The sequence below is a fragment of the Lycium barbarum genome, chromosome 10 (genome assembly GCF_019175385.1).
Source record: "Lycium barbarum isolate Lr01 chromosome 10, ASM1917538v2, whole genome shotgun sequence".
Classification (NCBI taxonomy): domain Eukaryota; kingdom Viridiplantae; phylum Streptophyta; class Magnoliopsida; order Solanales; family Solanaceae; genus Lycium; species Lycium barbarum.
The window spans coordinates 118,954,155-118,981,520 of NC_083346.1; the positions used below are offsets into that span (position 1 = coordinate 118,954,155).

General features: G+C 38.8%; 3 protein-coding genes across 5 annotated transcripts; 1 reads left to right on the forward strand and 2 right to left on the reverse strand.

Annotated features, from left to right (window-relative positions):
* Positions 1–211: 211 nt before the first annotated feature.
* Positions 212–21,175, forward strand: LOC132614849 (ankyrin repeat-containing protein ITN1-like). Of its 2 annotated transcripts, XM_060329400.1 has the most exons (5): positions 221–631; positions 1,248–1,754; positions 2,779–2,934; positions 19,588–20,024; positions 20,374–21,175. In XM_060329400.1, exons 1-5 carry the CDS (start codon positions 571–573, stop codon positions 20,986–20,988), a joined length of 1,776 nt encoding a protein of 591 aa, XP_060185383.1. In that variant the 5' UTR covers positions 221–570; the 3' UTR covers positions 20,989–21,175. The 2 variants fall into 2 exon arrangements, with proteins under 2 accessions (XP_060185384.1, XP_060185383.1); XM_060329401.1 differs by lacking the exon at positions 2,779–2,934 and having other exon boundaries at positions 212–631.
* On the reverse strand, positions 3,808–14,091 carry LOC132616042 (uncharacterized). Of its 2 annotated transcripts, XM_060330649.1 has the most exons (3): positions 9,400–14,091; positions 7,882–9,316; positions 3,808–4,679 (listed from the first exon to the last, which is right to left on the reverse strand). In XM_060330649.1, the coding sequence occupies exon 2, from the start codon at positions 9,286–9,288 to the stop codon at positions 8,338–8,340; it is 951 nt and encodes a 316-aa protein (XP_060186632.1). In that variant the 5' UTR covers positions 9,289–9,316; positions 9,400–14,091; the 3' UTR covers positions 3,808–4,679; positions 7,882–8,337. The 2 variants fall into 2 exon arrangements, with proteins under 2 accessions (XP_060186632.1, XP_060186633.1); XM_060330650.1 differs by having other exon boundaries at positions 7,882–14,091.
* A 729-nt stretch (positions 21,176–21,904) lies between the features above and the next one.
* LOC132614850 (ATP-dependent Clp protease proteolytic subunit 2, mitochondrial-like) lies at positions 21,905–26,923 on the reverse strand. The gene is made up of 2 exons (XM_060329402.1): positions 26,512–26,923; positions 21,905–22,616 (listed from the first exon to the last, which is right to left on the reverse strand). The coding sequence occupies exons 1-2, from the start codon at positions 26,801–26,803 to the stop codon at positions 22,198–22,200; spliced, it is 711 nt and encodes a 236-aa protein (XP_060185385.1). The 5' UTR covers positions 26,804–26,923; the 3' UTR covers positions 21,905–22,197.
* Between the last annotated feature and the right edge of the window lie 443 nt (positions 26,924–27,366).

Below are 27,366 nucleotides of genomic sequence, written 5' to 3' on the forward strand. Positions count from 1 at the left end.
ACAATTATCTCCTACTTCTTCACGTGGACCTCACTTTAATTTTGTTTATCTCTTAATTCTTTACGTGGACCTCATCTTATTTTTTAAAATTATTTTAATTATAACTATATTAGAAGAGTGGATGTTGATATAGCAGAAAAGAAAATAAAAATATACTTGACCAGTGTTCAAGTCATGTATTTCTTAATTTGCTATAGAACTTGTTGGTCAACTCGGTCCTCTTAGTATTTCCAACTTGGATGATATGTTGGAGAATTCCACGTATTTTACTAGTTATGAATATACATGGTAATGTTGAAAAAGGGAAATGGTAAGGAAACCGTTGAGAGGAAGGGGGGAAAAAGAAAAGGACTTAAACAAGAGACAACTTTGATGGGCCAATTGAAGAGATAAATCCCTGAGAAATGGGTGGTACTAGATTCCCCTACTATTCACTAGTCATCAGAAGTGAAGATAAATCCCTGAGAAATGGGTGGTACTAGATTCCCCTACTATCCAGTAGTCATCAGAAGTCAGAAGTGAGAAGGTTGAGCACTTGCTTGCTTCAGCTTGACTCCAACAGTGAAAAATATGCATCAAGCAGAAGCCAGCACAAGCAACAGTAATGTTCATCACCAATCGCCCAGTCCTGGTAAAAAGCTATTCCTCCTCTTTCATCATTCTACATTTCCTCCTAACTGTACTTTATTTGTCCAATTTATGTGACGCTTTTTTTAAAAAAAATTGTTTAAAAAAAATGTCACATTTTTATGCTCAAAAACAATTTAATTATAATTTTTTTAATTTATTTTTAATAAAATGATTTATAATTACATAAATATTTTTCCTTTTATCTTTAATGAAATAATTTATAGTCACACAAATATTTAAGGGGTTTTTTAGTAGGCCTTTGGCCATAGAAACCAAAAACAAAATTCATTTTTTTTTGAGAATTTTTGAAGTTGAAGTTGTGTTTGGCCATAGTATTTTAAAAAAATATTTTATTGTTAAAATGTACTTTTTCAACAAGATTTGATTATGAAAAAAGTAAAAAATAAATTTTGGTTGTTTTTTAAATTCCAGATACAACTTCAGTTGTATTTTAAATTTTCATGGCCAAATATTAATTTTTGAAAAAAGTGAAAAAATACTCCGAAAAAAAGTGAATAATACGTATGGCCAAATGGGTCCTTAGATCATAAATTTTCAAATTGTGTCACATGCCAAGTCAAATGGTGTCACGTAATAAATTGGCTATACTTGAACAGACAGAATCGACAAGGAGGAGTTGTGGAGATGCTTGCCTTTATACCGTGCATTACTTAGAGGCGACCAACATGGTTCTGAACAAATTGCTGAATCTCTCGTTGAAGCCATGTCCAAGAAGATAACAGGAGCAGGGGATACCGGCCTTCACGTACTTGTTGGTGCTGGAAAGTGGTTTGATGGTCTGATGCGTGATCCAACAATGATTAGCCCACTGTTGACTTTGCGTAACAGAGATGGTCATACACCTCTTTGTGTGGCTGCATCGGTTGGGAACATGCAGGCAGCCAGGAAATTATTACAACTTGAAATGGGACTCCCACCGAATTTGCGAGCTCTTAATGAAGGTGTTGGGCCATATCCAATCATAGAGGCTGCTAGGTATGGTCATAAGGAGATGGTTTTACTTTTGATTGACGATATGGAAAGGGACTTGAGTGGCTCCCCGCCAACTAAAAAATCAGCTGCTTCACTTTTTCTCCATCTGCTAGTAGAGGCTGGATTCTACGGTGAGATACATACTTATTATGCTTCCAAATATAAGGGTTTCCTTCATTTCTAATGGTTAACGTTTAACAATATAAGACCATGGAACTAAATATTTTAGCAGATGACTAGTTTTTTACTAAAGTTCTTTTATATCCATCAGAAGTAACACCGTTATATCAGAAATGAGCCATCTACTTTCTCAATAAGATTTTCACCCTCAATATTCATTAGAACAAAAGCAACATAATAATCAATGTGTAAGTGCAATCCCACAATAATTATCACATTACCACATGTTACATGGAAGCTATTGAATGGAAGAGAAAACGAAAAGTTCAATTTTCATTCTCTCAATTGATTTGTTCAAGATGAACGGAAAGAAGAGGAAAAACAGAAGTGCAGAAAATAATTTTTATCTTGTGTTTGCAAATAAATTTCAAGGTGAAGAGAATTTTCAAATATTTTCTCTTCCCCTTCCTGAAGGAGTTTTAACAAGTTGGAAATAATTCTTTGTAAATCCTTAGGCGTTCTTTTTTTGTTTTAATCCTTATATTGGAAAAGATTAACAACTGATTAGAGCATACAGAAGAGGAGAAGAGGAGATATTCTAATAGCATCTTTGTTAGCCTAAATATGATCATTTTATGATTCGAGTAATTAACTGTAAACACTCAGTTTCCAAAGTTGCATATCTTAAAATGAGGAAAATGCAAATCTTTGTGCCCAGTGATATCGTCTGGTAATTTTCTAGAGAAGTAGAAAATTTTGGCAAGCTAAGCTAAGAATGAACCTTGCTAGGTTAGGCTTTAGCTAGTGAGTGTGTAATTTGCATGAAAATTATGATAAAAAGAAATAGATTTGAGGTAATTTGAGCTAACATGGTATTGTGGCTTGCTTATGTGGTTTTCCGGAGAAATTTAGTTGGTTTTCCAGCCATCAGAGAGAATATCGATAAGTTGAGCGACTTTCTAGAACCAATAGTTTAGTGGCTTTTGTACGAAAAAATTGTAATTTGGATGACAATTTGAGGATTTTATTAAACAGATTTGCTGCTAGATTTGGTTCGACGTAATCCTGGTTTGGCCCGGGCAGAGTTTTGTGGTGACAATAATGAATCCCTTTTGAGCTTGATGGCTGGGAAACCTTCTGCATTTTGGAGTGGGACTCAACGGAGTTTTCGGCAGCAGTTAGATCATTCTGGTTCTATTCATACTATATTCATGTTATCACCTGCAATAGTATTTTCTTCTGTTTATGTACTTTCAAGAGAGAGTATTGCTACACTTGTGAACACTTTTGAGGGGTCCCAAGGGATTAAATTAAACACACCCCTGCCCCCAACCGTAGTTAACGGATCCTAGAGGATGCCTAACCCCTTTCCTTTAGGATAATATAGAACTCTTACTTAAAATCATACTGATTAAGCAGATTATTAACGGAGGTTTAGTTAGCTTTGCCTTAGTTAATAAATAGGTGCCCTAATTCACCTTTAAAATCAATTATGTCACGACCCAACCCCGTGGGCCGTGACTAGTGCCTGTGCTGGGCACCCGCATATACCTACCTACCATAGTTAGCATCCAAATAACTAATCCAGATTTAATACGCACAGATTTATACAGCTGTAAGGCAAATCACACAAAAACCTATACATACATAAACATGTACATAAGCCGTTAAGGCGGTTATAGTACACGGGCGACATACGCAACAAATCACACAGACGTACCTGACCAACAGTGACCCATGACCCACATACATGTCTACAGGCCTCTGACAGAGATAACATAATCAGATGACGGGACAGGACCCGCCGTACCCCTAAATAGCCATAAATACAAAAATATATACAATAAAAAGGTCTGTACCCAAAAATGTGGGCTCCAGGACAAAAGAGCACTCCAAGCAGCAGAACAGATATCCTAAGCTGGCGGCGTGTCAAAAGGAGCGTCTGTACCTTCGGGCATGTAATGCAGCCCCCGAAGAACAGGGGGTCAGTACGGAATATGTACTGAGTATGTAAAGCAGGGAACATAACAAGTAAAGCTGTAATCGGAACCGAAAGTACGGAAGCATAACAGAAAGAATCATGATCAAAATCAGAAGTACTGGGAAGACTTACCTCATTCAAAACATAAAAATACTTACTTTTTATATCCCTAATCGTACATGCAGGATCATATGCAGAAACAGATAACAGATAATAGATAACAGATAACAGATCACAGATAACAGATCCCGACCCTCCGGGGAGGGACGTGGTAACAGATCCCGGCCCTCTATTGCGGGACGCGGTGACAGAATCATCATATGCCATCCTGGCCGCCGCCCCATATCATCATACATATACATATAACAGAACCCGTCCCGCAAGGGAGATGTCACGACCCAATCCCGTGGGCCGTGACTAGTGCCCGAATTGGGCACCCGAACACAATCACAAATCCGAGTGGCAAACAAATGACTTATACCGACACAAATATCAAATGCTGCCTCAGATTATATCAAACACATCCAGGTATATAACAGAAGCCGACAAGGCGGTGTTTCAAATTTATAAGATTTTCAAAGAAAATTTCGGCAGAGTTACCTTTGTTTTTCGGACTATCCAAAATAACCCTGTACACAGCAAATTCCAACAAAGGCCACACAGGGCCAACAGAAAAACATATACATGTGCGAGCCAACAAGGCTGCCATAACGAAAGAGATCATATGGACACAACTATACAGAAGTAGGCACACACACCCACAAATAAGTCTACAGACCTCTAAACAGACCAAACGAATCATATGGCGGGACAGGGCCCCGCCGTACCCCGAATAACACATACATATACAACAAAAGGGAGTTATACCATAAGCTAGGCTCCGGAACAAAGGAGCAGTCCAAAATAGCCGAGTAAGTGTCCTAAGCTGGCGGATCTCCTAAACGAGCGTCTGTACCTGCGGGCATGAACGCAGCCCCCCGAAAAAAGGGGGTCAGTACGGAATATGTACTGAGCATGTAAAGCATGAAATGTAGTAATAGACTCATAAGGAGACAAGGTATGTAGGACCCAATGCAACAATCAGAAATTCATAAAACTTGTCTTTGGACATATTTCATCTGTATCATTCTCATATCAAAATCGTTATAGAATTTTGTAATCAAAGCTGCATAATCATTCTGTATATAACATATATAACGTGTCCCGGCCCTTTAATGAGGGACTCAGTAATTAAAATCATAGCATCATAAACATAAACATAGACGTGTCCCGGCCCTTTAAAAGGGACTCGGTAATAGGGAATATGCCCTCCTGGCCAGCATCTCCATATCATCATGTCATCATATCATCATATCATGTATATATATATATATATATATATATATATATATATATATAACGTGTCCCGGCCCTTTAGTAAGGGACTTGGTGATTAATATAGTAAATATGCGCACGAGAACGTGTCCTGGCCCGGGACTCAGTGAAGGATATAGCGGTAAGCACGAGCAGAGTAATAAGCAACCACATATATGCAATTCATCTTTTGAGACTCAATGGATAAGCAACTAACCATCTCTAAAGTGTCAAGATAATATTCATATTCAGTTCATTTTAAGCCTCATTACAAACTATTACAAGAAGCGTTTCAGATTTCATGTACATGTATCACTTTAACATGGTGTAGCTTTTGAAAGTCAAGTATGCCTCTAGTTGTGCAATTCTTTAAGAGTAGGAACTTTCATACATTATTCATTAGTCATTCATATTGTAGGCTTGTGACAATAGCATTAAGGAAATATAGAATCATAAGTCATGCATAGAACTAGAGAGTAGAATTTACCCCAAGGTTCATATCATTTCATACTTACGTCTAGGACATGCCAAAAGAAAAAAGGAATAGGCTTTACATATCTTTAGCGTTTAGTTGTATTCTAACTTGTACTTGCTGCCCAAAACCACTTATCCTATATCAAGATATGAAGAACTACAATTAGTCTACAAGGGAATTTAATACGTATTTTGACGCTCACAATCCCTTTCTAACGTTTAAACGGCGTTTCGTTCGCATTCAAACCAACTACATACGACCAATCCAACATCAATAATCATATGTTCAATACCAATCCGAACATCCCACATAACATTCCAAATACAACATTCCATAACGATTCACATACGGCTATTACATTCTCAAGTTACTCCTAATAATTCGTAGCCTTAACGTTTTCGTGTAACAACTTTACAACAACCCAAACAACGTAAATACAATATATATTCTTAACTATCATTAGTCTTTCAAATTTAAAGAAGACAACATTTCCAAAACAGTTCCTAACCACAACACGCCCAAAACAGTCCCTACCCAATCAACATAAAGGTGCCCGGAATTCTTGCAAACGTTTACGAACATACCAAGCAAACCACATATGATTCTTACACATTATTTCATGTCTTCATTTCATATAATTTCAGTAAAATACGACCAGCGGTCACACGATAAATATATCACCAAATTCGTACGCAAATAGCTACATTGTCGACACTAAAACCTTACAACAACAACATGTTTAATGACATTACTTTCATGATTCTTGGAACTATTTTAGCATCATTTCCATTCTTATAACAGCCTACAAATCATTCCAATTTCGACCTGAATCATTGCACTTCACTTTCACTAAACGTTCACAACAAGAATCAACACTCAACACATACAAATACACCTCTAGCACTAAAACAGTCCACTGTTTTGGACTGCTTGTATGCTTCAACATAATTCATTTCTTTAACACCTTAATTCACATATTCAACATGCATACAATACACCACAATGTCCATAACAACAACAATCAAAATGTGACACAAAACAGTCCATAATCTCCCCTAAAACAGTCCCTTTACACGGCTTCAACACTATTCTAACAACTTCATGATTTTCATCCTTTTATCCAAACTACAACACATTCAATCCATTTCCAATACATGTACAAGAAGATTAAACATGATTTCATCAGAGTCTTCAACACACGACTCATTTTAATTTTTAGAAAAACAGTCCAATATCCAACATGCCACATCACAAACAAACTTCTACAATCTTTGTTCATTTACCTATGTTGATATATACTCAATTCATCAACAATACAAGCAAAATGAAATCAACCATGACTTCACCAAGACTCATGGCTAACTCTCTACTTCAACTACAACAACAATCCAACAACAACATGCATGAACTATACATTCAAATCGTCATGAAACACAAGAACAATAAGCATTCTTACCTTACAATCTTGTTCTTCACTTTGGCCGAATCTTCAACACTATTGAGGTGCTACACTTCTTTGTTTCGTTTCAACAACTACTACATATTCTTGTACACTAAATGAGGAGTTGATTTGAGGAAGAAAACTGATTTTATTTGGAGAAAATTTGGACCTCACTCTCGGCTAGCTCTAGGTCAAGAGTTTCCCTTTCTCTCTCTATGTGTTCTTAACTTGTAAGTGTTGAAATGATGTAGTAAGTTGTGGAGTGAATCAGATTTTTCACTATGTGTATTCCCCACAAGACTTGGACATGTGTACCACACTAATCTTGGGTCAATAACCTTTTGACCATGGCACTAATCTACACGGCTACACATGGAAAAAAAATATGGGCAGATTTTTTTGTTCCCAATCCCACTTATGGTTAGTTTAATCCCAATTTTCCATTAATATATCAATGCCAAACGAAATTGTAGTTAAATTATGACTTGAAACGAAACCGGAAGTTAAAATCTCTACTCCGTATCTTAAAATAGTCTTGTCTTTAACTTGTCACGTTTAGTTTAAAACGTCCCAATGTATGAAAATATGGATATAACATTCTTCCCCCCTTTAGAACATTCGTCCTCGAATGTTACATTAGTGTTGCCTAAGCATACTTAACCTTTCACCCTTCCTGGTCAATTTTATCCTTCACAACCTCACAGCCTATCTTACCAATACATTTGCATCCGTCACAATTCATTTTCCTCTGTACTCTCATCTTAATCATACTACTACTCCTTTTTACTATAAACTCGTCATAATTTACAACAAAGGGAGAAATATATGACAGTGTGGAGCCTGTGCCTATCAATGCATATACATCTCGGGAGAAAATCGATAGTATACCTGTGACCACATTTGGCGACGCTTCCTGATCCCGTCTGCTAGCTAAAGCATATAAGCGGTTTGAAGGACCGCCAGAAATGGAAGCCCCTCCACGGCCTGCTGGTGTCGGAATACCTTGTCCCATAGGACGCATGGCAACTGAAGAAGAAGAACCAGCAACTGATCCCATAGGCTGAGCTGCACCACCTGCACCACCCCCAAAATCGACACTCCATCATAGTATGGCCTTGACGGCCGCAAGAGAAACAAGCACCGGTAATGCGGCGGCATTCCCCCGGATGGCGTCTGCCACATCGAGGGCACTGTGGTATGGATGGCCTCGTCTGGCCTGAGTCCCTGTGCATCTGAAGACCTGAAGTCATGAAGCTTTGACCAGCTTCTGAATACCCTGTGCTATCAAACCTCCTACCAGTGAATCGTGGAGGTTCACTCTATGCCAGCTGAGAAGGATAGCTATTATGTTGCTGTTGGGGCTGCCCCCCCCCCCCCCCGAAACTCACCAGAATACCCCGTTGACCTGGCCCGCTTGGGCGGTCTCCTATCACGATCTCTGCCCGACTGATCCTCTATGTGCCGGTCCTCCATAACCTGCGCGTAAGCCTGTAACCGGGCGATGTCCATATCAGTCTGCGATGGCACCGCCATGCAGCCGTCAACTAAATAACGGTCCAGCCCTATCATGTACCGGTGCATCCGGTCAGCCATGTTAGCCACTATAACAGGCACATATCGAGCCAAAGAATCGAACTCCAAATTATACTCACGAATACTCCGACCTCCCTGTCGCAACTGTAAAAATCTGTCAACCCGTGCCCGCCGTAACTCCGGGGGCAAAAAGTGGCGGAGAAAAGCAGTCACAAACTCATCCCAAGTAGCTGGGGAAGCACTCTCACCCCTGGACAACTCCCAAGACTCATACCAATTGGCAGCAACATCTCGTAATCTGTGCGAGGCCAACTCGACGGACTCGGTCTCTGAAACCCTGACCAAATCTAATGAACGCCGCATCCCCCGAATAAAATCATGGGGGTCCTCCTCGGGCTTAGACCCGAAAAACTCTGGGGGACCGCAAGTCAGAAAGTCACAAACTCTCAGGTTGTCTCGCCTGTCATTATCATCATCAGCTCTCAGCCCGCGCCTGCGAGCCTGTCCCGCTACCAAAGTAGTCAATAGCTGTACGGCCTCCCTCAACGTCCTATCATCCGCCCCTGGCTGAGGAGCTAGAGGCTCAGGCGCTGGAGCCTCTGGAGTCAATGGTGAAGCCGTCCCCTGATCCCTAGTGGCAGCGGCTGGTGCTCCAGACTCCTCTGATGATGATGACGTAGCAGAGTCTGTTGGCCGGGGCGCAATATCACGCATCATCTGAGCAAGGGTCCGAGTACCCTTCCGAGCAACGGTCTTATCCATTCTGGTTTTGTCCCAATTCTATTAATAACTAGAAGGGAAAAAAATATATATCACAAAATAGAGTCTAAACCTGTCAATACACTTATATTACGAAAAAGAATAGTAGTATACCTGCATCCGTGTGTGGTGGGGCCTTCGGGTCCTGTCGACTAGTCAAGGCATAGATGCGGTTCGAAGGACCGCTAGAGTTGGGAACTCCACCACGACCTCTGCCGCGGCCTGCTGGTGTCGACGTACCCTGCCCCGCAGGGCACATGGCTACCGAAGGAGAAGACGAGCTAGCAACTCACCCAGTGAGCTGGGCTGAACCACCTGAACCACCCTTAAACGGGCACTCCCTCACAATATGGTCCGGACTACCGCAAAAGTAACAGGCGCCCGTGGCACGGTAACACTCCCCTGGATGAGGTTTCCCACAATAAGAGCACCGAGTCCTGGGTGACCTTGGCTGACTGGAACCCCTGTCCGCCTGTGACCCTGAAACCCTGGAGCTCTGGCCTGCTCCTGAATACCCGGGGCTATCAAATATCCTGCCTGGGAACTGTGGAGGCGTACTCTGTGCCGGCTGGGAAGAATGCCTACTAGACTGTTGTTGCTGAGGGTACCTACTCCGAAACTCCCCAGAATACCCCGCTGATCTGGCCCTCTTGGGCTGCCTCCGGTCCGGACTCCCGTCGGGCGGATGCCCCTTATGCCGGTCCTCTATACCCTGGGCGTGCGCCTGTATACGGGCAATATCCATCCCGGGCTGAGCGGCCATCACCAGACAACTATCGACCAAATAACGGTCCAACCCCATAATATACCGGTGCATCCTGTCAGTCATAGTAGCTACCATTGCAGGTGCATATCTGGCCAATGAGTCAAACTCCAGACTATAATCTTGGACGCTTCTGCCATTCTATCTCAATAGTAAAAATTTGTCGGCTCTAGCCCGCCGTAACTCCGGAGGTAGAAAGTGGCCAAGAAAAGCCTCAGTAAACTCGTTCCATACTGTTGGGTGAGCGCCGTCGCCTCTGGATAACTCCTAGGACTCATACCAATTAGCTGCTACATCATACAACTGATATGAAGCCAACTCAACTGACTCGGTCGCAGAAGCCTTAATCAACCGTAACGTACGCTGCATCTTTCTGATAAACTCCTCTGGATCCTCCTAGAGCTTTGTCCCGAAGAACTCTGGAGGATTACACGTTAAGAACTCACGGGCCCTCGAACTATCAGGTTTGTCTACACGATCGCTTCCAAATACGTGCATATAAACCTGCCCTGCCACCAGTCTGGTCAGCAACTGGACTGCATCTCTCATAGCTCTGTCCTCTGTTCCTGGCTGTGGAGCTGGGGGCTCAGGCGCTGGAGCCTCTGGAGCTACTGGTAAAGAAGCCCCCTGATCCTTAGTGGTAGCGGCGGCTGCTCCAGACTCCTCTGATGATGATGGCGTAGCAGATCCTGCTGGCCGGGGCGCAGTGTCATGCATAATCTGAGCTAGGGTCCGAGTAACTCTCTGAGCCCGTCTAGTCTCTCCGGCCGCTGCTAACTTGCCCTTTTGGGCAGTTGTCGCTTTTCTCGGAGGCATCGCTGAAAACATAACAATCCGTCAAAAAAGAAAACATCCCTATAACACAGCTCTAACGCACGATCTAGGATCCAAAGAAGGGTAACACCCTAGATGTCCTGTAGCCTCATGTTTATAGATGTGGTGCACAACACACCGATAAACAAGACTCTACTGGACACGGCCTGTAGACACTCCGAGGACAAACTGCTCTGATACCACTTTTGTCAGGACCCAACCCCGTGGGCTGTGACTAGTGCCTGTGCTGGGCACCCGCATATACCTACCTACCATAGTTAGCATCCAAATAACTAATCCAGATTTAATACGCACAGATTTATACAGTTGTAAGGCAAATCACACGAAAACCTATACATACATAAACATGTACATAAGCCGTTAAGGCGGTTATAGTACACGGGCGACATACGCAACAAAACACACAGACGTACCTGACCAACAGTGACCCATGACCCACATACATGTCTACAGGCCTCTGACAGAGATAACATAATCAGATGACGGGACAGGACCCGCCATACCCCTAAATAGCCATAAATACAAAAATATATACAATAAAAAGGTCTGTACCCAAAAATGTGAGCTCCAGGACAAAAGAGCACTCCAAGCAGCAGAACAGATATCCTAAGTTGGCGGCGTGTCAAAAGGAGCGTCTGTACCTGCGGGCATGTAATGCATCCCCCGAAGAACATGGGGTCAGTACGGAATATGTACTGAGTATGTAAAGCAGGGAACATAACAAGTAAAGTTGTAATCGGAACCGAAAGTACGGAAGCATAACAGAAAGAATCATGATCAAAATCAGAAGTACTGGGAAGACTTACCTCATTCAAAACATAAAAATACTTACTTTTTATATCCCTAATCGTACATGCAGGATCATATGCAGAAACAGATAACAGATAATAGATAACAGATAACAGATCACAGATAACAGATCCCGGCCCTCCGGTGAGGGACGTGGTAACAGATCCCGGCCCTCTATTGCGGGACGTGGTGACAGAATCATCATATGCCATCCTGGCCGCCGCCCCATATCATCATACATATACATATAACAGAACCCGGCCCGCAAGGGAGAGGGACGCGGTGAACAATGCAGAGGAGGTCGCACGATAACAGATCCTGGCCCACGCTCAGTGAAAAGACATATTGAGGCGTCCACGAGAAGATTAATGAGAAACCATATGCATATAAATATATTTCCAGGCTCAATGAAGCCATCCAAACGACAAATCAATACGAAGGAATCGGACGATAGTCATAATATATATATATATGTGTGTGTGTGTGTGTGTATACCTCTTTGGAGGACACGATAGATAATATCAAAACAAAGTTCCTACAATCGTTATACATATCACAAGGCATTATAAGGCTCATTATAATAGTCACAACGTTTATCGTTTGATAACGGAATAATGATCAAAAGTTCCCTTTGGAGGCCGTGCGAAAATAAGTCCAAAAGAGTGATACAAAAAATTACGGAGATTGTGGGCCCACCTCGAGTAAGCTCGAAGAGGCGTACAAAAATTTACGAACATCAGACTTGATGGAGTTACCTATAAAAGTTTTAGAGCATTCCGGTTCCGTTTGTGAAAATTACATATATTCAAGCTACTTTTCAATTAAACATAAGAAACTTAATTCAATTATATTGAATGAATAAGGGTCAAATTTACGCTCGGATTTCTAAGAGTAGAGTCGTCCCCGAGGCTCAAATCATAGCCTATTATACCAAGGACATGCCAAGAGAATGAAAGACAAAGCTTTACATACCTTAGTTGCTTTATACGCTTGTCCAAACTCAAATCTCGTTTCCTTCAAAATCTACAATTACCAAATATTAATTATTAGCCTTTAGGAATTCAATCTTAAATTCATACTTGTCTACAGAAATTTGGGCAGCATCTCCCCAATAAATTCAACATCCCCGAGAATTCAACTCGGCCAAAAATACAACAAAAAACCCGAGAATTTAACTCGGCCACAATATCAACACAATACCCACGATTATTTCAATAATACCAACAATCAATTTAAGACATATTCTAACATTAGTAACCTTCTTCTCTGCATAATTCATCAACACTCAATTCACTACATATTTTCAAGCTAATTCCAATGCTCACATATTCATTACTAATTCAAGATCATTCAAAAGCATTTCAAACAACCTAAAAATATTCCAACGATCCCATCAACATCATATTCCACCCGAAACCTCCACAAATGCGATAAGACTACAGCGTCGCATTTTCTTCTTCCAATTTCATAAAGTATGTCACAGCCACACCACCATAATATCGATTACTACCCCATACATAAAGAAATCAGCCTATTAACACAAAAACAACACGGTCAAAATAGTCCATAAACCCAACATGAACTTCAACATATATTGGAACTCCTTCCCACAACTTCACTCATCCAAACATTTGTACAAACTTTGAAATAAAATGGAATCTTACCTCGAGAGCTCAAGAACACTTTAATTTCAAGATTACTTCACTATGAGGTAATCTTTGACGTGCAAGGATCCGGTAGAATCAATGTTTAAATCGGGAAATCATAAGAGAAATAACCGCTTTTAAGCTTGAAATTAAATGCACCTTATGAATTCTTTAACAATAATTCGTATAGGATAACTTTGAAATTGATGTGCTTTAGTTACAAAAGGGGAAAGAAAACGAGGTTCAGCAACTTTGTGTTGCTCTTTCCATAAGTACGAAGATATGTGTGTATATATGCATCATAGAAAAATACGTGGAACAAAATGGTAAGCTTCACTTAAACTATGGATTTTTTTTTTATACCATGAGTCACAATAAGTGTACTTTTCTTTGTACACGTGTATCACACTCTACACTTAGCACTTTGGTCCTTATCCGTTCATTATTATTTTAGTATTATGAAAAATATCCCCTTAGTTATCCAATCTTCTAATGTGAACAATATATCATCAATAAATTATACGTACTTTATAAAATCAAAACATGTACTAATATTTCATAAAGATCAAGACATGGATAAAAATTCCATCTCATCAAATTCTAAATTTCCCCAGGCTAATATCAAGAGTACAAATTTTTGTACCATTCATTTTTTAAAAAAAAAAGGTAAAAAGATAATTTTCTTTTCTTATGAGAAAATAATTTCTATTCTTATAATAAAAAAAAATCATTTATAAATCTCCTCATGTAATATATACTAAATAAGATCAAAATATAGCCTTGTCTCTAACTTGTCACAATTATTTCAAATTTTCCGGAGGTGCAAAATATGGGATATAACAAATTAGATGGCGACTCCTTAAAATAAGCAAAAATAGGAATCTCCAATATGTTGTACTCTAAATTAACCCGGTTAAAATGGGGTATACCATTAGTAATATTGAGTACTTCATTTATGAACAAGTAAAAGTGCATGGACGAAATAAATATATGTCGAATGATTAAAATTGAAATGCATACTTGTATACATGAACAGAGAATAAATATTCAGTAAAAAAAATAGTTTAGTAATGTGGCCAAGTAATATGGAATGGAGGAAGTACTTCATTTATTGATTCTCCACGGCTAGTGCCCTGGAGATGGAAGAGAAATTGAAGGATATGGGGGCCTGGGATAGTAGTGGGGATGCGACCAGTATGTGAGATAGGACGACTAGTTGTATTAGGGTTGTAGCAAGAGAAGTGTTGGGAGTCTCGACAGGTAGTCGTGGTCGGCATCGAGGGGACTGGTGGTGGAATGGAGAAGTGCAAGGGAAGGTGGAAGCAAAGAAAATGGCGTATGCGAAGCTGATAGAAAGCAAGGATGAGGTGGAGACGTGGACGAATAGGGAACTTTATAAGATAGCGAGGAAGGAGGCGAAGTCGGAGGTTTCGACGGCAAAAACGGCAGCTTTTGAACGCCTCTATGCTGAACTAGAAGAGAAAGGTGGGGATAGGAAATTGTTCAGGCTACCCAGGGTGCGGGAGAGAAGGGCGCGATGTGGATCAAGTGAAGTGCATTAAAGATGAGCATGGAAAAGTATTGGTAGAGGAGACTCTCATTAAACAGTCTGACAGTCATATTTTCACAAACTCTTAAATGAATAAGGGGAGAGAGACATCGTGTTGGGAGATTTGGAGCAGACAGGGAGGCGTCACGATTTTGGGTATTGCAGGAGTATTAAGGTCGAGGAGGTTAAGGGTGCTGTCCGTAGGATGCGCAGGGGAAGAGCGACCGGACCAGACGAGATCCCTGGAGAATTTTGGAAGAGCGCGAGCTCGGCAGGTTTGGAGTGGCTGACTAGGTTGTTTAATGTCATCTTTAAGATGGCAACGATGCCCGAAGAATGGAGGTCGAGCGTAATGATCCCTCTATACAAAAACAAGGGGGATATCCAGAGTTGCGAAAACTATAGAGGTATCAAGCTACTAAGCCATACTATGAAAGTGTGGGAAAGAGTGGTGGAGATGAGGGTGAGGAGAGGCGTGTCTATTTCAGAGAACCAGTTCGGATTTATGCCGGGACGCTCAACTACAGAAGTCATTCATCTTGTGAGGAGACTGGTGGAGCAGTATAGGGAGAGGAAGAGGGACTTGCATATGGTATTCATCGACCTAGAAAAGGCTTACGATAAAGTTCCAAGAGAAATCCTATGGAGATGTTTGGAGGCTAAAGGTGTACCTGTAGCATACATTAGGGTGATCAAAGACATGTATGCGGAAGCCAAAACTAGAGTAAGGACAGTAGGAGGGGACTCAAAGCACTTTCCAGTTGTGATGGGATTGCATCAAGGATCAGCTCTTAGTCCGTTTTTATTTGCCTTGGTGATGGATAGATTGACGCGACAAATTCAAGGTGAGGTGCCATGGTGTATGCTTTTTGCGGACGACATAGTCCTGATCGATGAGACTCGTAGCGGAGTTAACGCTAAGCTGGAGGATTGGAGACATACCTTGGAGTCTAAAGGATTTAAGCTGAGTAGGACCAAGACAGAGTACTTAGAGTGTAAGTTCAGTGAGACACCTCAGGAGGTTGGCGTCGAAGTTAGGCTTGGTGCTCAGGCCATCCAAAAGAAAAGTAGTTTCAAGTACCTTGGGTCTATCATGCAAGGCAGCGGGGAGATTGACGATGATGTCACACATCGTATTGGGGTAGGGTGGATGAAATGGAGGCTAGCTTCTGGAGTGTTATGTGACAAAAAGGTGCCACCACAACTCAAGGGCAAGTTCTACAGAGTGGTGGTTAGACCGGCTATGTTGTATGGGGCGGAGTGTTGGCCAGTTAAGATCTCTCACGTTCAAAAGATGAAAGTTGTCGAGATGAGAATGTTGAGATGGATGTGTGGACACACTAGGAGTGACAGGATTAGAAATGAGGCTATTCGGGATAAGGTGGGAGTGGCCTCGGTGGAAGACAAGATGCGGGAAATGCGACTGAGATGGTTTGGGCATGTGAAGAGGAGATACATAGATGCCCCAGTGCGGAGGTGTGAGAAGTTAGCCATGGATGGTTTCAGAAGAGGTAGGGGTAGGCCTAAGAAATTTTGGGGAGAGGTGATTAGACAGGACATGACGCAGTTACAGCTTACCGAGGACATGACCTTAGATAGGAGGGTGTGGAGGACCCACATTAGGGTAGAAGGCTAGTAGATAAGTCTCGTTATCTTCCCTTATTAGTAGGTGCATTAGCGCATTATAATTTCTTGTGCTCTGACTTATGTTATTATTTGCTACTTTCTGTACTTTGATTACTCTATTTTATCTGTGCCGCTGTCGTTATTTGCATTTTCATATTGCTTTGAATTCCTTGATTATCCTGTTTTACTGTGTCGCTTGCATTATTTCATTGCAATATCGTTTTGAATCTTTTAACCCTATCTGACTCCCTTTTTATGCTTCTTTTGAGCCGAGGGTCTCTCGGAAACAGCCATCCTACCTTGGTAGGAGTAAGGTCTGCGTACATTCTACCCTCCCCAGACCCCACGATGTGGGATTTCACTGGGTTGTTGTTGTTGTTGTTGTTGTTGTAAAGAACTTGAAAAGTCAACAAGTATAAGTGCACGGAGAAAATAAATGTGTCGGAAAATTAAATTTGAAGTGCATACGTGTATACATGAGAAGAGATAAATATTCAGTACTATGACATATGACCACGTGGGGTAAAAATATAGTTAGTTAAAATGTACAATTTATATAGCATACAACAACAACAACCCAGTGAAATCCCACATCGTGGGGTCTGGGGAGGGTAGAATGTACACAGACCTTACTCCTACCAAGGTAGGATGGCTGTTTCCGAGAGACCCTCGGCTCAATAGAAGCATAAAAAGGGAGTCAGATAAGGTTAAAAGATTCAAAACGATATTGCAATGAAATAATGCAAGCGACACAGTAAAACAGGATAATCAAGGAATTCAAAGCGATATGGAAATGCAAATAACGACAGCGGCACAGATAAAATAGAGTAATCAAAGTACAAAAAGTAGCAAATAATAACATAAATCAGAGCACAAGAAATTATAATGCGCCTACTAATAAGGAAAGATAACGAGACTTATCTACTAGCCTTCTACCTTAATGTGGGTCCTCCACACCCTCTTATCTAAGGTCATGTCCTCGGTAAGCTGTAACTGCGTCATGTCCTGTCTAATCACCTCTCCCCAATATTTCTTTGGCCTACCCGTACCTCTTCTGAAACCATCCATGGCTAACCTTTCACACCTCTGCACTGGAGCATCTATGTCTCTCCTCTTCACATGCCCAAACCATCTCAGTCGCATTTCCCGCATCTTGTCTTCCACCGAGGCCACTCCCACCTTATCCCGAATAGCCTCATTTCTAATCCTATCACTCCTAGTGTGCCCACACATCCATCTCATTTATATAGCATGTGGTACAAATTTTTATTGTTGTGTTAGTCCTCTCTTCACACTTAGATATATTAGAAATAGAAAAGAAGAAAAATATAGAAGAGAAAAATAGACATATATTAATTTTTAAAGAACATGAAAAGTCAAGTATAGTAATGTGGCCAAGTAATATGGAACGAAGAGAGTACTTCATTTATTAATTTTTAAAAAAGTGAAAAGTTAAGTAATGTGACCAAGAAAATGGGATGGAAGGACTACTTCATTTATTAATTCTTAAATAACGTGAAAAGTCAAGTAATGTGGCCAAGAAATATGGGACGAAAGGAGTACTTCATTTATTAATTCTTAAATAACGTGAATAGTTAAAAGTGAACAAGTAAAAGTATACAAAGAAAATAAATATGTGTCGGATAATTAAAATTAAAGTGCATACATAGATACATGGAAAGAAAATAAATATTCAGCAAAAACGTGAAAAGTCAAAAAATGAACAAGTAAAAGTGCAGAGAGGAAATAAATATGTGTCGGGAAATTAAATTTGAAGTGCACACGTGTATACATGAGAAGAGAATAAATATTCAGTACTATGGCATATATCCATGTGGGATTTATAACAAATTAAAGTGCACGAAGGAAATAAATTTGTGTAGGGGAATTAAAATTGAACTGCATATGTCTATACATGAGAAGAGAATAAATGTTCAGCTAGAACACAAAAAGTCAAAAGTGAACAAATAAAAGTGCACGGAGGAAATAAATGTGTCGGAGAATTAAATTTGAAGTATATATGTCTATACATGAGAAGGGAATAAATATTAAGTACTATGACATATGTCTACGTGGGGTATAAAAATAATTGGTTAAGCTGTACAATTTATATAACTTATAGTACAAACATTCATTGTATGTATAATTTTTAAAGCCCATGGTACAACCATGGGAAGCTGTGTTCGTCCATTTACCACATTTATATATAATAGAAATATTCTTTTGAGCGCCAAATTGCGAAAGAAGAGTGTAAAGATTCACTTTTAAATTGCTAGTATTGTTTCTATGTCGATACATGATTTGAAATATTTATTATGAGAGACTTTAATTAAGTCTTTCAATTTCATTTTAATCAAAATGTAAAAAGTAAAATCCAATAACCTTTGGTCGTAACTGATCAATTTCTCCAGCAATCACTTGATACTGGCTTCATATATTTCAAATTTCCTTATTTATCAAAAAAGATCAAAATACATAGAGTGGGGGCATGTTATGAGACTGGTCATAGATGTGTTGTCGATAACGCATGAGTTTAGACTTCCTCTGTACTGTTCGAATAGTTTGGTACATTTAAAATATTGTACAAGTGTATTTTTGCCTTGGAAAAAATTAAAGCAATTTTTACTACTACTCAAAGACACTTTCTTTCCCTTGAAATTTGGCCAAACACCTTATCTCTTCAAACTAAGAACATCTTTTTTGAAAAAATAAACACTTCTAGTTTCCTGCTGTACCTGATTAGGTTAAGTACTGATTTGTAATCACATTCCTGTAAGAAAGTGTTGACGCTTACAGAACTGATTGTCAAATGCACTAAGTCGCGTGATAGGGAGTTGGACATAGAAAATATCTAAGTTATAATGTTAATAATAGTGACTTGTGATAAGAGCAAAATAGTAGTAGATGGGCGATGACTTCATGTGTTTGGGAACTATTATGTTACTCTTGTGATAGTTTGTTCCTACTTTATACTAGTGTAATTGACAATACAGTTTGATGTAGTGGAATAAAATCTTCTTAAGAAATTTATCATCTCATGATGTACTATTTGTTAGTTCCACATCATGTTCTAAGAAAGTTCTTATTGTTTACAGCAAGATCAAGCAGACAAATTGGGGAAACAGAATTGATGCATGAAGCGGCTCTTAATGTTGTGAAATGTCTTTGTGAGGAACTTATGAAACGTGATTTCGCTGAGGATATGGAGCCAGTACTTAGAACGGCACTTCTTTCAGCAGCAAGTTCAGGAACTTCTGAAATCATAGAAGAAATTATTGAACGCTACCCAGCCGCAATTTGGTTTGTTGATTCTGAGAATCATAACTTATTTCACCTTGCAGTAACAAATCGCTATGAGAAGGTGTTTAACCTTATATATCAGTTAAGTGCATATAAATATTTGGTAACAGCAAATGAAGACATTTCAGGAGACAATATATTACATATGGCTGGAAAGGTAGCACCTCTTGGCCGCCTTAATCTTTTCTCTGGTGCAGCTCTGCAAATGCAGCGTGAATTGCAATGGTTTCAGGTATGAGCTTCAACTTTATAACTTGGTTCAAGACCCCAACTTGTTTAATTTCGTTTGTTTTTAGGTTTTCGGGGTATGCTTGTGAGTCACTTTGTTTGAAGGAAATAATTAGAGCACGCCTTAAAATGCAAAATAGTTTATAGTGGTACAGTAGAGCTCATACCATAAGCTATTTTAAGAAATTAACAAATCGCCTAGAAAACCACCATAATCAAATGTCAATTGACGATTAATGTCAGGCATGCTGCTTCAACTAATTAAGGAAACTTATCTATGCTTTTGGCTACTGTCCTTAGCATTACCTGTAAAATGTTTGAACAATTCCATTTTGGTGTCTATATTTATGCAGGAAGTGGAAAAGTTTGTTCAGCCAACTTTCAGAACAAAGAAAAACTCGTACGGAAAAACTCCAAAAATGATGTTCACTGAGGAACACAAAGAATTGGTCAAGAATGGAGAGAAATGGATGAAAGGAACTGCAAATTCCTGCATATTTGTTGCAGCCCTAACAGCAACAGTAGGATTTGCGGCAGCCATCACTGTGCCAGGTGGAAACAATCAAAACAGTGGTTTTCCACTCTTCTCCAACGAAGGGGCCTTCAGGGTTTTTGCTAATTCGGTTTTATTAAGTCTATACTCTTCTGTTACCTCTCTGCTAATATTTTTGTCTATCCTCACCTCGAGATATGCAGAAGAGGATTTTCTTAAACGACTTCCAGAGAGATTAATTATAGGCCTCCTTATGCTATTCTTTTCACTGTCATTTCTGATGATAGCATTTGGTGCTACGTTTTACCTCGTTTTTTGTCAGAAAAGGGGACTGACACTCATTTCACTCGGCATAGTAGTCCTCATTCCAGCAATCCTCTTTGTGTCCTTGCAATTTTCCCTCTTGTTGGATATGATTATGTCCACATATGGTCCAAGCATTTTCCGTAAGCAGAGCTCGCGTGTACTTTACTAGCAAGCAAAGAGGGAAAATAGTACAGGCTTGTTCTTCTTGTATTTGTGTTTGAATAAAGGGCAAGTGAAAACTTGACCACTAGCTCATTTTTATTTGTGTTGGAAGACAATTTGTGTTTGAAAAAAGGGAAAGTGAAAACTTGACCACTAGATCATATTTATTTGTGTTGGAAGACAACTTGTGTTTGCCTTGCTTTGTTTCCTTATATTTCCCGGTACATGTGCTTTAATAGTGTTCTCAAATAGTGGTATACTTTAAGACAATCCTGCTTCATTATTCATTCATTATTAAAATTTTCATTGAATCACAGAGGAGATTGTAGCTTCTCTGTTTCTACTTTTATTCAGCGGAAACTATTAATCGTTGTATTTTGCCTTGCTTTTGTAGCTTGTCTTTGGTAGAATACTTATCACACATATATAAAAGATGTTGAGAAAAAAGTTTTGAAAGCTGTTGAGGCAAAACAAAAACTCGACATGTCATAAGAAGAGCTTATGTTATATGGCAGTACTCTAAATTGTTCCATGGATAGTAAGTATAAAAAACATAGCTAGGTGAAAGTATGAAATTGATCTTTGGTTATTGGAATTTTTTGTCATAATTTTTAATGATAAGTGATCATAGCCATGGGGGAAAAAAACCTTGCAAGACTCACAAAAAAGATCAACCTTTCTCGTACAAAAACTTTTTTAGGTTGTGATGTTCAAGCCCTGCATGAGATTACATAATTTATAACTTAAAAAGTTTTTCTTGGGCTAACTTAAATTCCCTAAGGAAATGAACTAACTTATTTTGGAGTTGGAAACCAACTACATTTCTTATCTAAGGACAATTTCTAAATATTTATTAGAGTCAAGAATCATTCAGTATTCCACCTATTTTTTGTAGGAAACCAAAAAAAAAAAAAAAAAGAATCAATGGTTCAGTTTTTTGAAGCTAAGTGCTAAAATTTTCAGTCTTATTAAATACCTGTACTCCAAAAACTCAACTGCTGTTAGACTGAGCTCAGAACAGCAGTTTTAGGCACATAATTTGGAGTTAATATCAGAGGATGCTTTCAATCTAATCCCAGAAATCATTCTAGCTCATCTAAACTCACTAGAACAAATAACTGGGAAAACAACATATTGAGTTATCATCTCATCAAAGTGAATTAGCGGAGGTAACGTTAACAAAGACAACAATGTAGAGTCAGTCTTACTGCAAATTCTAACTTGATCCTTTTTCTTTGGCTTCACTACCAATAGCATCAGTTACTAAAGCCATTGGTCTTTCATCTATAACCTCATCGATTATTCCAAACTCCTTGGCCTCTTCCGGTGTCATGAAATAATCCCTATCCATATTCTTCTGAATTGTTTCAATAGGTTGTCCCGTATGCTTTGCATATAAGTCGTTCAAAGTATCCCACACACGAACAATCTGTTTAGTGTGGATTGTCAAATCTTTAGCCTGCCCGCTATATCCACCGGAAGGCTGATGAATCATAATTGAAGCATTAGGGAGAGATCGTCTCTCACCCTTTGCACCCGCAGCTAATAGAAGGGATCCCATTGAAGCTGCTTGACCTAGACATATAGTATTAATTGGAGATCGAATATACTGCATTGTATCATAGATAGCAAGACCTAGACAATGTGAAAAAGATAAAATGAGTCAGTGATTCAGGAAAACTACGGCAATCTTTAAAAAGGAGCACATAAGTTAAGGAAATGATCTTGCAATTTTGTCCTGCCAAGGTATTAGATAAAGAACAACTAAACCACAGATTCTATATTAGCTACAAGTTCATCGTGGCCAAGCCACTTTGTTCAAGCTTTAATCACAGAAATAGAGTATCAGCACAATAACCTGACCAAAATAAAAGAACTCGTCGAGCTATAACCACACATATTATCAACTAACTTTGAGATTGTGTAATCCAAACTGGAAAACAAAATGTAATCGTCAGGTCGTTATTAGCAGAAATACGTGTTCTTTTGTTTGAAAAAGGACAGACTTTGGCCAAGGTATATTAACTAGTCATTATAGTAAGACACAAGGCATTCCACTATAACTTAAGATCTGTTCGGACGACAGACTTTGGCCAAGGTATATTAACTAGTCCTTATAGTAAGACCCAATGCATTCCACTATAACTTAAGATCTGTTTCGGACCAAGTTTGATGAAAGTTATCGCAGGCTCAACAATTATTAGACACATTCAATATATTAAATCGGTCTCACAGTCAAACATAGTGTTGATTGCACGTTGGAATCAAATCATAGATGACATGACGCAGTATCGTACTAACTAAACGTCAGTAGATATGCCTTAGATGAGAAATGAAGTCAAAATTACAAAAGATTAAAAAGCTAGCATTCTTTCCCCAAAACAACAGAACAAGCACTTCTTCATACTCGATTCACAAGAGATATAAGAACAAACTTAAAACCCAAATATGCAGATTAAATCATAACACTTGGAGAGCTCATTATCTTGTTCTCCTATTATCTATCCAACTCCCACATCAAATATGAAAGCAAATCACGATCAATTAAAACAAAATGGCACTCGGGGAAAAAGATAAGAGAAGGTTTTTTCCTTATAAGGTTGAGAAACTGTAAATAAAGAACAAAGCAAGGGGAAAAGGTTAGAAACTTAACCATCTAGGTCAGGAACAAACAAATAATTGTGGAATTCGGGAAAGAGCATGGAATAAATGAGGATAATATTTCATCCCGAAGAAATTAAAAAAAATAACAGCAGCTTACTAAAGCCAAATATTTACCGTCTCCCCTTTTGTGCCTGATGCTTTATATCAATACAGAATAGCTCATTCCAAATTTAGGCGGAGTCGGAAAATATGAATCCTCTCTATCCATTACGTCCAATACAGGTCCATTTTATTCCAATATTAAATACAGTAGTAATTTTTTAAGCAAATGTACGAGTTTTCTGCATCTAACACTTTCCCCTACAGTGACACACAACTGTTCAACTAAAAGAAAATGTCTTGACACTGGACCTAATGTAAGTATAACAACATCTTAAGCCTTAATCAGCCTATATGGAAGAGCTATATATGAGCTCTGTGTCCTCAGAAGAACACGTTAGCTCTTTACATAATCTTCTCAAAAATCAAATCTTTTCAAAAATCACATTTTTGTTTCACTTCTCTCTGTAAAGATTATTTTCCTCTGAGGAGATGCAAAAACTAAAACTCTACAAAACTACATTCGATTGTCTTATCCCAGATATAACCAACAACAAGAAGATAAAAATCAAATCTTGAAATTCAATAATGAATATTTAATCTCATTTCCTGTTTTAAGCTAAATCCCAGTTTCATTTCCACTTTAAGCTAAATCCCAGTTTCATTTCCACTTCTCTCTGTAAACGTTATTTTCCTCTAAGGAGATGCAAAAACTAAAACTCTACAAAACTACATTCAATTGTTCTATCCCAAAGACAAGCAACAGCAAGATAAAAATCAAATCTTGATACAGAATATCGAATCTCGTTCCAATTTAGTTAAATCCCAATTTCATTTCACATCTCTCTCTGTATGGATTATTTTCTTACAAGGAGACGCAAAAACTAAAACTCTACAAAAGTACATTCAATTTTCCATCCCAAAGACAACCAACAACAAGATAAAAATTAAATCTTGAGATAGAATATCAAATCTCATTTCCAATTTAGCTAAATCTCAATTTCATTTCACTTCTCTCTGTAAAGATTATTTTCCTCTGAGGAGATGCAAAACCGAAAAATCTACAAAACTACATTCAATTGTTTCATCCAAAAGACAACCAACAACAAGAAGATAAAAATCAAATCTTGAGACAGAATAATGAATATCTAATCTCATTTCTAATTTAAGCTAAGGGTGTGTTTTGGTACGGGGGAAAACATTTTCCAGAAATTGTTCACTTTTCACATGTTTGGTTGGTCAATGTTCATGGAAAACAAGAACCTTCCTAAGTACAGAAAATAAGTTCTACGAGTGACATTGCACACTGATCGTTTCATCCCCCCCCCCCCCCAAACACACTCCACCGCCACCCTATACCACATCACCCGCACCCCTACCTCCCACCCCACACTTTGTCTTGATTTTATACAAATGCTTTTGGACAATATTTTCTGCTTACATACCAAAAACAAGAAAAGAAGTGAGAAAATCACTCCCAGGAAAACATTTTCCGTGGAACCAAACACACACTTGACACTACATTCAATTGGTTTATCCCAAAGACAACCAACAAGATAAAAATCGAATCTTCATATTGAATATCTAATTTCTCTTCCACAACCACAAAGCTTATAAAGGCCAAAAAAAAAAAAAATCCAAATCAAAGAGAAACAATTAGAAAACATTGACCAGCAGTAACGGCCCAACCAGGAGAGTTAAGGTACAAGCGGATAGGCTTAGATGGGTTTTCAGATTCAAGAAAAAGAAGCTGAGCAACAACAAGAAGCAAAGTTGCATCATTAATTGGACCATTAATGCAAACAATTCCTAGTGCAACTACGTAAAACAAGTTTTACGAGTAGCATTCCACACTGATTGTCTCAACCTCCCCCCCCCCCTTTCCAATACAGCCCACCGCTACCCTATACCCCACAACCCCCATCTCCAGTCTCCACCACCCCGCATTCCTACCTCCCACTCCACACTTTGTCTAGATTTTAGACAAATGCTTTTGGGACAATATTTTCTGCTTACCTACCAAATACACCCTACATTCAACTGTCTTATCCCAAAAGAAACCAACAACAACCAACAAGGTAAAATTCAAATCTTGATATTGAGTATCTAATTTCTCCTCCAATTTAAGCTAAATCCCACTTTTATTTCCACAATCACAAAGCTTATCAAAAGCAAAACTAAACCAAATTTTACAACCCCACCCCCACCCCCTAACCCCCAACCCACTGCCACCCCATCCCCCATAGCCCCCATCACCACCACCCCGCACCCCTACCTCCCACCCCACACTCTGTCTAGATACAAATGTTTTTGGAACAATATTTTTCTGCTTACGTACCAAACACAAGAAAAGAAGTAAGAAAACAGTTTCCGTGGAAGCAAATACACCCTACATTCAATTGTTTTATCCCAAAAACAACCAACAAGATAAAAATCAAATCTTGATATTGAATATATCTACTTACTCTCCAATTTAAGCAAATCCCACTTTCATATCCACAACCACAAAGCTTATAAAGGCAAAACTAAACCAAATTTTACAAAATAAAAAAAGGATAATTTGAATAATATACAATCCAGCATAATATATTACATCCACGTAGCCATATTTTTAATTTACATCCGCATAGCCAACTTTTTTTTCACAACGGTGTTTATACAACATTATACACTTACTGTACACAATGTATAAAACTTAAATAAAAGTGCATAATAATGTACAAAAGGGTCATTTAGGGTAATATTAGAAATGTGGGTCATTTTAGGTAAATATTTTCTCCAAATAGACATAGAGTGTTATTTTCCCAAACAATTAGAAAACACTAACCAGCAGTAACAGCCCCACCAGGGGAATTAAGGTACATGTGAATAGGCTTAGATGGGTTCTCAGATTCAAGAAAAAGAAGCTGAGCAACAACAACATGTGAAGTGGCATCATTAATTGGGCCATTTATGCAAACAATTCGTTCCTTTAAGAGTCTTGAGAATATATCATATGCTCTTTCACCTCTTGAAGAATGTTCTATCACCATTGGTATTACCCCATAAAATCTCTTATTATTCAAAGGAGTTCCAATGATTCTTTGGTTCCAAAGTTTGTGAGCAATTTGGGTGAGCATTGTTGAATGTATGTATGAATCTTGAATGGAGAAAAGAAGGAAAGTGTGAAGGGCAAGTAGTTTTTTGGGGATGTATTGTAATTAATTTGGTGAGAAAAATGACAAATGGTTCTTACGTTGGAGGGTAGGTTCAAAATAGTCCCTTAAATATGTATTAAGGTCATTTGGTACCAGGTATAAGCTGGCATATCCAGCACTAATTTTTATATCATATTTGGTACAAGATATAAATTAGTACTAGAATAAATTTATATCTTATACCAAACATGGTACAAAAATTAGTGCTGGGATATCCCAACTTATACCTTCTACCAAACGACCCCTTAGTTTTGGTCCTTTTAAGAACCCGTTTGGATTGGCTTATAAGCTGTTTTCAGCTTTTTTGAGTGTTTAGCTGGCAAGCTTAAAGTCATTTTGTGCTTAAAATAAGCTAAAAAAATAATTGGGCTCATTTGACTTAGCTTATCTAAAGCAGCTTATAAGCCAAAAAAAAATAAGTTAGACTACCCCAACTTTTTTTTTTTAGCTTATAAGCTGTTTGCAGCTTATAGGCATAAGCTCAC

Coding starts and splice junctions, on each gene's coding strand:
- LOC132614849 (XM_060329400.1), top strand. CDS start 571: ATGCATCAAGCAGAAGCCAGCACAAGCAACAGTAATGTTCATCACCAA. Junction 632..1,247: donor TCACCAATCGCCCAGTCCTG/GTAAAAAGCTAT, acceptor ATACTTGAACAG/ACAGAATCGACAAGGAGGAG. Junction 2,935..19,587: donor GCAGCAGTTAGATCATTCTG/GTTCTATTCATA, acceptor TATTGTTTACAG/CAAGATCAAGCAGACAAATT.
- LOC132616042 (XM_060330649.1), bottom strand. CDS start 9,288: ATGGATAAGACCGTTGCTCGGAAGGGTACTCGGACCCTTGCTCAGATG.
- LOC132614850 (XM_060329402.1), bottom strand. CDS start 26,803: ATGCTCACCCAAATTGCTCACAAACTTTGGAACCAAAGAATCATTGGA. Junction 22,617..26,511: donor TGGTGGGGCTGTTACTGCTG/GTTAGTGTTTTC, acceptor CACATTGTCTAG/GTCTTGCTATCTATGATACA.